The 15,166-nt window shown below is 34.8% G+C and overlaps 1 protein-coding gene across 11 annotated transcripts in view; it reads right to left on the reverse strand.

Moving 5' to 3' along the window:
* Positions 1-15,166, reverse strand: part of aopep (aminopeptidase O (putative)) — a 161,505-nt gene that overhangs the window by 108,837 nt on the left and 37,502 nt on the right. For all 11 annotated transcript variants that reach the window (XR_015497175.1, XR_015497174.1, XM_087263508.1 and 8 more), the window contains one exon: positions 7,489-7,595. Coding sequence is in view for 9 of the 11 variants with exons in the window: in XM_087263508.1 (XP_087119634.1) it covers positions 7,489-7,595 (107 nt within the window). In the remaining 2 variants the exon portion in view is untranslated. The remainder of the gene's footprint in view (positions 1-7,488; positions 7,596-15,166) is intronic.

Consider the following 15,166-nt stretch of genomic DNA (forward strand, 5'->3'; position numbering starts at 1 on the left):
TGCACCTTTTGCCGTTTGCTTTCCACAATATGCACGTGAGCTGGCAAAAGTGCTGCATATGTTAAGTGTTCATGCAGAAATTTTAGTACTGTAAAACGAATCAAACATTGTGCATATCTTGTTACAGTACTTTTGTATAATTCTATTTCTATTTTTTAAAATTAAGTAAATTAAATGAACTTTTAAGTGATTACAAAGTTATTGTGTGAAAAATCTGCGAAAAAAAAAGTTTTATATTGTACATGGGAGAATGTATTTCAGTAACATTTTTGCGAAACGTGTTGTGAAAGGTTTAGCAAAAAATAGATCTTTTGATTTATGTTGAATATTTTTTATTCTTTATTGTGAATGAAAAAGGAGCCTTTCCACAAAAACTTTCTTAAGAAACATTGTTTAAAAACGTATTTGATGTTTTATATTTACTGAAAATAAATTGAGTAATTTTGGATAAACAAAATGCCTTTAAATAGGTCTTGAAGGAACATATTTGACACTGTTGAGGTACAAAGTGTCTTGTCACTATAGTGGTACCTTCATGGATCAGATTTGTAGCTTTGATAAAGGTACAATATTGTATGTGCAGGTTTTAAACGCCAAATGTACATTTTTGTTTCCCATTGTACAAATCATGTCCTAACAAACTGCCACGGCACATATTTGTTTCTTTGTCTTAAGGTAAAATTCTGTTCAATAAAAAGGTACTGCCCCAGCAACAAGGGTTTGTACCTTCTTTGGTACAATATTGTACCATTTCTTCTGAAAGTACACATGCAGCCTAAATATCAATGCCAAAATAAACAAATGCATTAATAAGGTAAAGTATGTATCATCGTATTTCTTTTTTTTTTAATCAACAAACTACGGATTTACATAAAACAACACACCAGACGCTCTCTTCGAGATAAAGCTAAAGGTCTAAAGGAGTTTAAATGGCAGCTACCTTCTTGTATTTGGGACATTCACTTGTGCTTGTACATTATTGATGCTTACATTTGGTTCCCCTCCAAAAATAAAGAGCAATGCCTCCCTCCCCTTCCTCTCTCTTCCTCACTGTATGGGAGAGAGTGATAAGAGCGAGCTCCTTTAAAAGGCATGTATTATTCCTCCCGGTCACACTGGCTTTTGCATGTGTGTTTGTGGAAGTGCCCACAGCAGCCCAATGAAAAGGGTGACAGGTATTCAATCAAACACAATAGGCCTTCCTTTCTGGACGGATACAGAGATGAACGAACAAATAAACAGATATTCTCGAGCGTCAAAAATCAATGAGTCTGACTAACGTCTCCCCTATGTCCACTATTTTTGTCTGCCTGTCTTTTTCGCAGTCGAAGGAACGTCTTTTGACAGTGCAACTACAACTGTGCTTAAATACGGTTGAGTGGTAACATATTGTGAAGGGAAAATGGACAATTAGTAAGAACAGTTTGTAGTCTAAAGCAAGAAACAGCTATAACAGTTATGACTTTTTCACTTTTACATTTAATCCATGCAAGGAGAACAACAATTCAAAGGAGAGTTTACCAAAAAAATTAAATTAATAAAAATCTGTTAATTTGTTCACTCTTATAATGCAAATGTGTACATCTGTTCAGTTTTCTGTACAAACTGATAATGTCACATGGCATGACCTCAGTGTATTGTTTTGGCTGTAGATGTTAGTTTGTCTCCCAAAGCACTGATAGCCTTTGACTTACATTTTATGATTTGCCAAGGACAACAGTTTTAGTATAAATAAATAAATTATATAATATAAAATCTTGTTCTACTGAAGAAGAAGAAGAAAAAAAAGTGGTCTTAAGGGCAAAATTTTCATTTTTGGATGGACTTTCTTTACGGCATGAATGCTTAGTACAAAAAAATAAAATAAAATAATAATAATAATAAATATTATTATTATTAAATAAATAAAGGGCGATGCAGTGGCGCAGTAGGTAGTGCTGTTGCCTCACAGCAAGGTCGGCGGTTCGAGCCTCGGCTGGGTCAGTTGGTGTTTCTGTGTGGAGTTTGCATGTTCTCCTCATGTTCGTGTGGGTTTCCTCTGGGTGCTCCGGTTTCCCCCACAACTCCAAAGACATGTGCTTTAGGTAAATTGGGTAAGCTAAAATTTTCCGCAGTTTACGTGTGTGAATGAGAGTGTATGGATGTTTCCCAGTGATGGGTTGCAGCTGGAAGGGCAACCCATTACTTTCTAAAGACAATAACCTACTGCTCCTTTAAACATTGAATTTAAATTCATTCTCTCTCTCCCTCTCTTTCTCACACACTCACACACACACACACACACACACTGTACAGACAAATAATATGCAAACAATTTGACCAAATGTTTGCATCAAACACAAGTACATTTTTGCATTAATCACAGCAGTTTCAAAGTAAAATCTAAAAAAGCACACAATAGTTTATTATATTCTTTTGAAAATAACATAAAATCTATGCTAAACCTTACCCTGATGGTAAGAAAAAGGTGCAATAATTATGCATTACTAAAGCAAGCATCCCATTTTACCTGGTTTCTTACTGAAGGGTAAATTCAGATCAACTGGTACACATTTTGTCATTGGGATAAACAAAGGAAAAGTGTCCCAATTGATACTACATACAGTAGGTTGGAGCTCATTTGTTAAACCATGTTATGCTGTTGAGAGTAGTACATTTGCTCTGAAGCTCTCTCGGTAAAGTCATACATTAGGATATATACTGTATGGTGCAAATGTTAAAACTAGGCCTGTCACAATGATAAATGTATCGACTTATCGTGCAATATTTGACCTCAATCATTTTTGGTGTTGCAATATTTACAAATTCACAAATAACGTTTAAAGGACATTTCCATTTTACCTCACCAATGGCAACATTTATAATTGGACATTTAATTAACAGGATATTTTATAGGATATATAATAGCAGATTTATATAACTTTTGACATCAAATTACAGAATCTACATATCATTAAGCATAAAAAACATTAGTCTCTTGAAAGTGTGTATGGCTATTTGCATTATTATGCTGTTATATAATCATTCTTATATCAGTGGCATAAAATGATTTCAAAATGACAATCACTTATCATAACAATTTTTGTGACAATATATCGCGCACCAAAAATTCTTCATGGTGACAGGCCTAGTTTACACTTTAGTACTCTATGGTAAAAGTTGTTTGAGATGATGATTGAGGAACACAAGTTATTGATTTTTTTGGACTGCCCCTGGTTTCACTGCAGATTAAAAAAAAAAAAGTGTAAGAGATTTTTTCCAAAAAAAAAAAAAACAATGTTATTATATTTATTATCATTTAATATTAAATTAAATCATCAAATTTTCTGACCTCATAACTTTGCAACTATCATACAGACCTAATAATGTTGGACTCATTTAACTCAGACTACCAATCTGCCAGACACTGAGGACCTTTCAACTTACTAGCCACACCCTAACAACCACTTACGGCACCCTAGCAACTGTCCCATAGAATTCCATTGTAAAAAAACTGTCATTGACTTTACATTGGACGTACGGACAACAAACCTTTTCATAGTAAAAAAAGAATAACAAACATACTAATCATACTAGCGACATGCTAATTCATACTATAAACATAATAGCAACATGCTGATTCATGCTAAATTCATGCTAACAACATGCTAGTTTATACTAAAAACATGCTAGTAACAATTTTCCAATACTGAGTTGCAGCTGGAAGGGTATCTGCTGTTTAAAACATTTGCTGGATAAGTTGGTGATTCATTTCGCTGTGGCGACCCCAGATTTATAATGGGACTTAGCCAAAAAGAAAATGAATGAATGAATGAATGAATGAAGGCTAGCAACATGGTAATTCATATTAGAACCATGCTAATTTATGTTAGCAACTGCCTAGCAACTACCCAGAACACCTTAGCAACCACCTACCAACACCTTAGTAACAGCCAAGCAACACCTTAGCAACCACCTATTAACCTCTTAGAACACCCTAGCAACCTTAGCAATGACCTAGAACACCTTAGCAACCGCCTAGCAACACCTTAGCAACCACCTAATAAAACCTTAGCAACCACTCAGAACACCCCAACAACTGCCCAGCAACAACTTAGCAACCGCCTAGCAACGCCTCAGTAACCACTCAGAGCACCACAGCAACAACCTAGCAATGCCTTAGCAACCACTCAAAACACCTTAGCAACCACTTAGCAACACCTTAGCAACCATCTAGCAATGCCTTAGCAACTACAAAGAACACCCTAGCAACATCTTAGCAACCACATAAAACACCCTAGCAAACTCTAAGCAACTACTCAGAAATAACTTAAAAACTTTAAAAACTACCTGGAACACCCTAGCAACCGACTAGCAATGCCTTAACAACTAGTAAAAACACTCTAGTAAACCTTAGCAACCTCCTATAGCAACCACTCAGAACACCCTAACAATTGCCATGCAACACCTAAACAAGCACTCAGAACACCCTAGCAGTAGCAACCATTCAGAACCCCCTAGCAGCCACTTAGGAACACCTTAGCAACCACTCAGAACTCCCTAGCAACCATTCAGAACACCCTAGCAGCCATTTAGCAACACCTTAGCAAACACTCAGAACTCTTTATCAGCAGCCAAGCAAGAAACACACTAGAAACATGCTAACCTATATGTACTTATAACTGTTTCAAACTTTTTAAAAAACTACTTCAATTATTTATACGTTAAAGCTACTTTAAACTTTCAGACGAGGTTTTCTCAAGACACCATAAAGCTTGATGCAAACTTTACTTTTTTAGTAATTATTATTATACATAAAATATTATAAAAGTAGGTGAGCTTGACAGGACATCACAGATAGAGTTATTGCACTATGAACTGCATGTTGACACATTGTAGTGCAACTATAAGCAACTTTCTGTGGATGGAAGCTGCTAAACGAACACAAATCCTAAACTGCCTATTTGTACTTGCAGAATATTTTTAGCCTAGCATTTATGCATTCAGCAGACACATTTATTCAAAGTGAATTTACACTGCAATTCAAGCTATAAATTTGATTAGTCCTCGCATTTCCCTGTGAATTGAACCTGTGACCTTGTGCTGTAGCAAAACGCCACACTCTACTGTTTGATCTTTTAAACGCTCTGGATTTTAATGACATGTTTTCATTGTCTTAGCATCACTTACTAAATATTAAATATGAAACATGACAGCTCTGTGTTTTATTCCGAAGACAGGCATTTTTCCAGACTGTCTGCACATTTTATCCCTGAGATTACAGTGGGTGTGGGCCCCTCAAAGCGGAGGATGGGCCAGAATCATGCTGTCAGGTGCATCCTCAAAACCTGCTGGTATTGTGACAGCTGAATTCCTGACAAGCACTATCACTCTATCACACACGCGCACACACACTTTCTCATTCCTTAAAGTTAAGCCAGGCTAATCTACTCCTCTCCACACCTACATAACCTTGTGTTACACTGTGCTCTTCGTATGAGAATGTTACATTACATCTCATATCAAATAATTCTCCTGCAATGACATGCTTGAAATTATTCTGTGCAAACTGAAATGTCACAACTATTTCAAGCACTCGCTTCAATTAATCTAGAGCTCATACCTGGAAATTTGATTGCATACATATGATGTATTAGAATATATTGTTTCCTTAAGAACTTTAGCTGCATGATATATATCACAGCTTTTGCTTGAGGACACAGATTTTACATGCAACTTTTAATCAAGCACAGGGATTAATTAATATTTTCATATGGAGTTAACAATGTAAATGTTTTAACATTACAGGTTAAATAAAAAAAAAAATAGTGTGATTTTGTTGCATAAAGGCTTTGTTGCATATTGTATATTATTAGCCATCATGTTGTGTGACATATACTCACTGGCCACTTTATTAGGTACACCTATCCAACTGCTTGTTAAAGCAAATATCTAATCAGCTAATCACATGGCAGCAACTCAATGCATTTGGGCGTGTAGACATGGTCAAGACGATCTGCTGCAGATTAAACCGAGTGTCAGAATGGGGAAGAAAGGTGATTTAAGTGACTTTGAACGTGGCATGATTGTTTGTGCCAGACAGACTGGTCTGAGTATTTTAGAAACTGCTGATCTACTGGGATTTTCAAGCACAACCATCTCTAGGGTTTACAGTAAATGGTCCAACAAAGAGAAACTAAATCTAGTGCGCATCAGTTCTGTGGGCGCAAATGCCTTGTTGATGCCAGAGGACTGAGGAGAATGGTCAGACTGGTTCGAGCTCATAGAACGACAACAGTAACTCAAGTGACCACTCATTACAATCAAGGTATGCAGAAGAGCATCTCCGAAAGCACAACACATTGAATCTTGAGGTAGATGGGTTACAGCCAATGGTGTAGCGGACAGGCCCGCAGGGCACGCACCGCGGAGGGGGGATATGGGTAGGCACCGAGCATGATTGCAGCAACTATGTGATGCTATCATGTCAGTTTGGACCAAAATCTCCAATGAATATTTTCAGTATATATATATATTTTCAGTACCTTCTTGAATCTCTGCCACAAAGGATCAAAGCAGTTCTGAAAGCAAAAGATGATCCAACCCGGTACTAGTAAGGTGTACCTAATAAAGTGGCCGGTGAGTGTAAGTGTGCAGTAGTATGCATAGTATACTATAGTATCGTATAGTATAGTAGTATAGTTTCATTGGATGCATGAACTTTGATTTGTAAAATAGTCTTTAATTTTCTTGAAAATAAACCAAAAATGGTCAAATGGTTTAAGTAACAATTCACACCATTTACTACTGGCCAACTACCAGCCTATTATTAGGATATAAACTGTTTATTAGAATTTATAAAGTATGATCTCATTTTACATCCCTAACCCTACCCAATACCTACAGTAAACCAAACTACTATCTTACTAAATATTAATAAGCAGCTAATTAGGAGTTTATTAAGCTAAAGGTCTTAGTTAATGGTTTGTTCATAGTGTAAATTGTAAATTAAAAATAAGTGTGAAAAGAGAAGAGAAAAACAATAACATTAAGCAATAATTTGCCATTTGAAATTAATTGTTTTATATGAATACATTTGAACATGTATTTAAATCCTGAAGTGGCAAAGCTGACATTTTCAACATAAAAATAAATATTTAGAACAAAAATGAAAAAATAATAATATCTGCATATCAGATTGTTGGATGTGAAATTAAAGACGAAAGTACTGATGCATTTAATATATATTCCATCAGTAATTGAAATCTGTTCAGATTCAGACTGCAGATACTGCCTTATTTTACAGCAACCTTGCAACTGAGACACGCCTGTTTCAGAACTGCTATTAAAAGTGAACTTTAGGTTCTACTGTGGACTTATTGTCCAGATGATGGATGAGTCCTTGCAAGAGGAGTAATGCGACTATATGAACTTGAGATTGGCAGTTAGAGAAGGATGAAAGCAAAGAGAGAGACATACAGAGAGAGACACAGACATGGCCAATCATACCTGAGGACCTGCAGCTCTTCTTCAGAGTTCTGCAACTCATCACTCAATCTCCTCCAGCGCAGCAAAGCCTTTAACTGTCTCTGCTCCTCAGCCTCTCTACAGCCCAACTGAGAAAACCAGAAAAGGAGAACAGATAAAAAAGCTGCAAATAAGCTAAAGCAAAGAACTTTACTTTACTATGAAGTTGGATCAAAGCAGTTAATCTAAGAAATCTTTTATAAGATTATGGGTACACTTCGTGAAACTCGGGTTTCAAGAAAAAAAAAATCTTTAATAATTAGCGTTATTAGTGTTGATCATTGAGTGTTAAGGAATTTCACCTTAATAAATTTAAGGAACCAAAACAGCTTACTTAAGTCAACTTAAACTTTAAAACATAGTGTTATATAAACTAAAACAATTGTTAAATTGCTCCAAACCGAGTGCAATACTATTTTATACGGAAGCAAAAAACAACTTTCAAAAATGATTGTTTGCTGGTTCATTCTAGAAGTAATTCCTCTATTTTACGCAACAAAGCTAAGCCCTTTAAAGATATTTTTTTTAACATACCAAAGCCACATACCTATTATATAGATATCAGATAGCAATTTTATATATTAAAAGGGACATATTAAGCACATTTTACAAGATTTTACAAGAAAATGTGAAAAGAGGTGTCTCAGAAAGAGGGAGTTTATGGAGACTGTGCTGTTTATTTAGTCATCTTAAAACTTCACATTTATAATCTTTAGTCGCTGACATAGTCTTTAGCAGGCGAAAACTCTAATGGCGGACGGCTGCTTCTCACTCAAGGCTGTTTACGCTAATGAGGGAAAGATTAACTAATGGGTGGGGCTTTCCCCCTCTGATGACATGTACAAAGGGAGAATGTCAATCAAAGTGTTTCTGCAGCCTGTTGTTATGAAGTGTCACTATAAATAAATAGAAGTAATTACTATTAGAGGCTGGCTATATTCACACACTGCAGCCACACAACTGTGTTTAAACCTCTTATAAAAAGTGATTATTGCATAATAAGTCCCCTTTAAATCAATACACTTAATGCCACATTTATTATAACTGGTTTTAGCAAAAGTTGGCTTTGTGGTTCATTATGTTCTGTTTATTGTAAGACTATAAAGTAACTATAGCAACTACGACTCCATTTGCCAAAAGTTGCCAGACATTACAGTGAAACGTTCAGTAAAAACACTTGACAGTTGACAGCTAAAAAGTTTTCTCAGTCAACAATATTAATGACATCCTTTGATTCAGTGATACAAATAGGCCCAGGTTTCCCCAAACACTCCTGTTTGACACTGGTCAGTAAGGTTAAGTACCGATAAATATATAGTTTACTGTAGTAAAGGCTACAGTATATGAAGGCAGGGCTTGACATTAACTTTTTTTGATCACCAGCCACGGTGGCTAGTAGATTTCCAACATTACTAGCCACTCGCCATTTTCACTAGCCACACTTTTCTTGTAGGGAAATATATTTTATATGCATAAATTTGACTTTGACATGCTAAATTACTTGATTTAGATGCTGTGTTATGTCCACATGCCTCCTCATTCATTTAACTTATTGTGTGTATTGTGTATTAGCTTGCTCAGTGTGCATGAGCAAATAGGTTGTCGCACTGCAATCAGTTTTTATTTCACGACTTTCCAAATTAAGCATTTACCAAATTTATCTCTGACCTCATCAAATAAGCAAACAACCAAACCAAAGAAAATATAGCTTTATAGGTACACTTTTTAGGGTTCCACTTTATATTAAGTGGCCTTAACTAATATGTACTTACATAGAATTAAATAGTTTGTTACAATGTACTTATTGTGTAAATTCATGTATTTACTGTGTACTTAAGCTTGATTAAATACATGTATGTAATTACATCTGTAAATAACTTTTGTAACTACATTTGTAAATACACTGTTGACCATCCCTTACACCTTAACCCACCCTTAAACCTACCCATGCCACCAAACCTGTACATAACCCAACCTCCTTCCCAACTCAAAAGTACCACAAGTGTTCTCAAATACATTATAAACACAGTAAGTACATTGTATTTATTTTTTTTTATGTAAGTACATAGTAGTTAGGGACACTTAATATAAAGTGGGACCCTTTTTAGTTCAACAAAACTTTTCCTAAAAAAAAAAAGATTACATTAAATGAATAATTATTGTCATGTGTCTAAAAAATGCACAGTAATCTGTCCTGGCTAAAAGTCCCAGATCACCAGTGAACTACACATAAATAGGGAGTAATCTCCCATTAAAGCAATGTTATTGTAAAGAAAAATATAATTAAACCATAATAACAAAATAACTGTAATGAAAAGAAAGCAGGTGAAACATACTGTGTTCGATAATGAAAGGATGATCACCTGTGCGCGCGTGATCATCCTCTCGTTCGGTATTTACCTTCTTTTTTGCTGTTTTGCTCGCGCGAACAAATATATTTTTGTCAGCCGTGCTGCTTCTCGATTAGATCACATTTGCATGAATATTGAGCCATCTTTATTGTCGAACCCTGCTTTTAAGAAAACTTCAATTTAAAAATGATTTCCAACCAGCCAAAGTGGCTAGTGGAGGTGTCTGTTTAATTCTAACCCACCAGAGCTGAAATCTACCCTCATTTAGCAAGTTGGCGGGTGTTAATGTGAAGCCCTGTACTAAGGTAACTACTAATAGATCATGATACAGTAGTTACTAATAATACTACATTATATAGTGTAATTTATTAATGAAGAGTTGTAAATATATATATATATATATATAATATAATGCTCATTCCTAGTATTTTAAAAGTGTAACACCTAGTTTTATTGGATTATTTGCTTTAGTTGTTATATATTAAAATTTGTTTCTGTTTAGTACAGTATATTAATTGCAGTAAATAACTGAACTAAACAATTTTGCCTAATATGTTTCATTGACGTTGTTATTGATCACTAAGATATGATTGACCTGGATTTAAGTTGCTTGGATTTAAAAATGAAAATTGCAAAAATAGCTTTAATGTATTTTTTTGTTGCTAATGGCACAAAAATCACCCTGCACAACTAACTAAAATTTTGATGTCAAGATGCAGTAAACACTTTTTTTTGTCTGGGTTTGTGGTGGATGTACTTTTAAATTAAATTAATATAATCTTAAATGATGAAAGATTTTGAAGACCTAACAGTAAACAGAGTGCTACAGTAAGGGCACACCTGCTTGGTGTAAATACTTGAAAAAAAATATCCATTAGAAACTTAAAAGTAATCAAAACGTTATCAGATGTAATTAGTTACTTTCATAAAGTAATTGAAAACGTACACTACTTATTACATTTTAAATAGGGTCATTTGTAATCTGTAATCTATTACATTTCCAAAGTAACCTCTCCAACACTGGTCAGTCAGACAAACAGAAAACCCCAACCCAAAGTCATGTCATCAGTGAACCAGTGTCGCTGACCTACAGACAGCAATCTCTGCATGTCAAATGGGGATAAGAGAAAGTCATTGAAAACATCAATAAAATGACACACTTCAGCTATAAATGCTGCTTGTTGAAAAATACATATTGGAAACATTCCATTAGCACAACAATGGCTTTCAATCCAGAGCCGGCAACACAGATTATAAATACATTGTGAATGAAGTGAAGTGCTGTGTTGATGCGGCACACAATCGCACTCCACAAGCTCTAGTTTGTGACTCATTATTAGCTATCTCGGTCATTACAGGAGAAGAAGCCTTCCGGTTAATGCCGAAAATTCAATTTAATTTCAAACTCATTTTATACTCTGACCACTCAGCATGAGCTCTAATAGGTGTGTATCAGTAATGAATTTTAGTAAACACATCACATTTAACAGTGTTTTTTTGGTGCTTTCTGTAGTTTGCAAGGTGAAAGACAGAAAATATGGGTAGGAAATAACTAGGGATACACCGGTATAGTGCTCATGTACATAAAAACTGATACCACACTGTATACATAAAGACAAAGGAAACACCAACAACAGAACAAACAGGAAGCAGAACAGAAATAGCAGAGACTAAAGATGTCTTCAAATCAAGGTAATGTCTTATAAATATATAATAAATTGTACATGGATGTCTTTATAGCTGCTGTGAGTGGGCTGATACAGTAGCATGTAGATTGGATTAAGTGTGCATACAGACATCAGACATCAATGGAAAGTTTGTAATTCTGTTAAAAATGTCCATAGAAAAAGAAGATGAAACAGCCAAACAGTAAAATGATGCACATATTGGAAGTGTTACTTGAAAGCAGGGAGAAGAAATGAGAGCACTTTAGTTGAATGACCTAGAGTACTGATACGAGCTGAACTTACATTTTAATGATTAAAACAAAATTGTGAGTTTGAAACAAGCAGATGTTACAGTGGCATGTTTAAAATTACCCAAATTAATTAAATTCATTAAGCCTAGACAAATTTTAAAACGCCAATTTGATATGTAACAAATAAAATACCCGGAGATGTCTTATTCATTCAGAGAAAATCTAAATGGACATGTTTTGCTTGCTTATGGAAGATAAAACTATGTGTAAACAAAAACATTCACTGGGATATGATTTATGTTTCATAAATGTGGTTTGCACTATGGTTAAAATGTGGTTACTTTTTCACTGAAGTGGAACATTTCTAATGTGCATTGTGATATTAAATGAAATAAAAAACATGACAGAGCAATATAATTTGCAATAAAAGTACAGAAACTTTCATACAAGGCATTTTAACAAGGATAATTAAGTGTAAAAATGTTTGAAGGAAAAATTTTTGCTAAACAAATGAAGGAAATTAACATTTAATATGTTTTTCCTCTTCCTCTGCAATATAAATGTATATCACATGAGTAGCAGTGCGATATGGCTGCATATCGGCACTGCATGGTGGGAGGCCTGCAATGGATTCATACAACAGTTTGATAGCATAATCGTGTGTTTAAAAAAAGAAAATCAAACACGGAGAGTCTAAAAACCCTTTTGTACGAGGAACTACTTTCTTCCGCCATTCATTCACATCTGCAGCTGAAGTCAGAACAGCAGAAACCATTGCTCATTCTCTAATGTCACTTTAGAGCTAGTATTTGATTCTCTAGTGTAATATCTAAGGTGATGACAAAACAGCTGATTTTGCTCATATTTTTAGGCTGAATAGCATGAAATGCCATCAGTCTACAGAGATTTCCCAATATTTCTCTGTTGCAGTCAGGACATCACAATAATAAACCCCGATAAAGCCAAAGCAACAAACACTACCGAATTACTGTTGTGTTTATAGTAAGGAAAAGTGTTAAAAAAATATGCGGGCATTTCTTCTTTTTTTCTTTTTAAAGAAGTTGTCTGCAGTAAAGAAAACCGGAGAAACAAACAGATGGCCAACCAAAAAGTCAGGGTAATACAAAGAGTGACTTACACAAAACACATAAATTCCTGATATGTTAGTCCTATCTCACACTCAATACTCTACAATTACTATGGTATAAATACAGCACTACAACACACAAAAGAGAGAGATCGACTTAGAATATCACCTAACTGTTTAATATTGATTTGATCATCTGTAGTTAGAAATTACGCTGTTTTTCTCGTAAGGCTAATTATGCTGTCTCTGTCGCCATCTTGTGGATGGATAAGGTCAACCATCATTGCTCTGCTCAGTATGACAGGCTAAAGGCTGCCGATGTGTTGTATCTCCAAAATGATAAATATTTAAAATAGGCACTATCCATTTAAATCCTTTTAAACTGCATAGATTCAATCCAAACAACTACATCCCCACATAAAAAAAGCCGCAAACTGTACTGAGTTTACTGATCTGCTTTCACTCTATGTGGTACAGTAGGGTGAAGAGGCTGTACGAGTGCTGTTATTACGGGAATATCGCATGGCTATCAGCCAATCAGGTTTGAAAACCAGACAGAACTGTTGTATGAATATATATATATGTATATATATATATATATATATATATATATATATATATATATATATATATATATATATATATATATATATATATATATATATATTTTTTTTTTTTATTTTATTTTTTTTTTATATTTATATATATATATATATATATATATATATACGTGTGTGTGTGTGTGTGTGTGTGTGTGTGTGTGTGTGTATGTATGTGTATTTTTTTTCTTTTCTTTTCTTTTTTTTTTTTTTTTAAATATCAGCATCGGTATTGGAAAGTACCATTATTTCTGAAACAATTCTGAGAGAAAATGCTAAAGCTAGGTTTTCATGTTTTGTTTTTGCACATGAATTAGGGAAGGCAAGGCAAGTTTATTTATATAGCACATTTCATACACAATGGCAATTCAAATTGCTTTACATAAACAAGAATAAAAGAAACAAGTAAAATAAAAATAAAAACAAATAATAAAAATGCGTAAAAAGAAAACAAAACATAAAAACAGGTAAAATGTGATATAAAAGAATGAAGAAGAAGAGAAAAACATGATAGTGCAATCTGTCGGACGCAGCACAGTGCTCATTCAGTAAAGGCACAGCTAAACAGATGTGTTTTCAGTCTTGATTTGAATGTGCCTAATGTTGGAGCACATCTGATCACACATACAAATTACAATGTAAAGGTCAATTTAGTATTTTGCTTAAAACTAATTTGCCAAAAACTTTCTCTGTGGCATGACCTCGGTTATGGAACATGTGGCCCCTTGAGATTAGAATGGCTCCATCTCTGTTTTTAAATCACTCAAAAAACATACCTATTTAGCTTGGCTTTTTAGAATTGTTTGAATAGTCCTTTCTACTTGTACATTTTTTTTCAGTCTTTTCTCTTGTCTTATGTTTATGTTTTTATAATCTGTCTTCTTATTTTACCTTGTCTTATGTACAGCACTTTGGTCAGTCTTGTGACTATTTTAAAATGTGCTCTATAAATACCTCAACTTGAACCTTTGCGTCAAGTTAACCTTCGCATAGTCACATACAATTTGCCATATCCCGATCAGTACCCTGATGCACACATCTCAAAAAATTTAACTACATGCCATAATAACGTGGAGCAAAAGATCTGTGATTGGCCGGCTTGGTAGCATTGATGAGTGTAGGCGGGGCTACACGAGAGCCATGGGAGCAAATTGAGGCAGGTGGATACAAGTGTTGAATGCACAGAGGATCTCTGGATGGACATTTTGTTTTGTGTTTATTTTATCATTAAAATTTATGAATATTTGCTGGTTTCAGATTATTATTTCTTCTCTGAAAATTTGAGTGAGTTTTTGATTTGAGTTTTTGTGTAAATTTGAATTACTTCTACAGTAGCACCATGCATTTCTGGCGTAAGTACAGTGAAACATAAGCCCCTTTCACACATACAGACCTTTCCGGAAAATTACCGGCAATTTTCCAGAAAGGTTTGTATGTGTGAACAGGCCCTTTTTGAAAATACCGGTAAATTCGTTCTGGCTATTTTCCGGAAAGAGAAGTTGTAAGATTACCGGTAATTTGCCGGAATGCTGCGCTGTGTGAATGCAGAAGGAAGATTGCCTGAAAGAGCGCGTGCACGTCTAGAACGTGCTGATGTGAGACGTCTGCTTTAGCCAATCAGAACAGTCAGACGCATTCACGTCCGTGCGGTTTGTGAGATTAAAAGCCTTTGAATATTTTCCCAGACGCGTTTAGCTGCTAAAAG

The sequence above is a fragment of the Danio rerio genome, chromosome 8, assembly GCF_052040795.2.
Source record: "Danio rerio strain M-AB ecotype USA chromosome 8, GRCz13ab, whole genome shotgun sequence".
Lineage (NCBI taxonomy): Eukaryota > Metazoa > Chordata > Actinopteri > Cypriniformes > Danionidae > Danio > Danio rerio.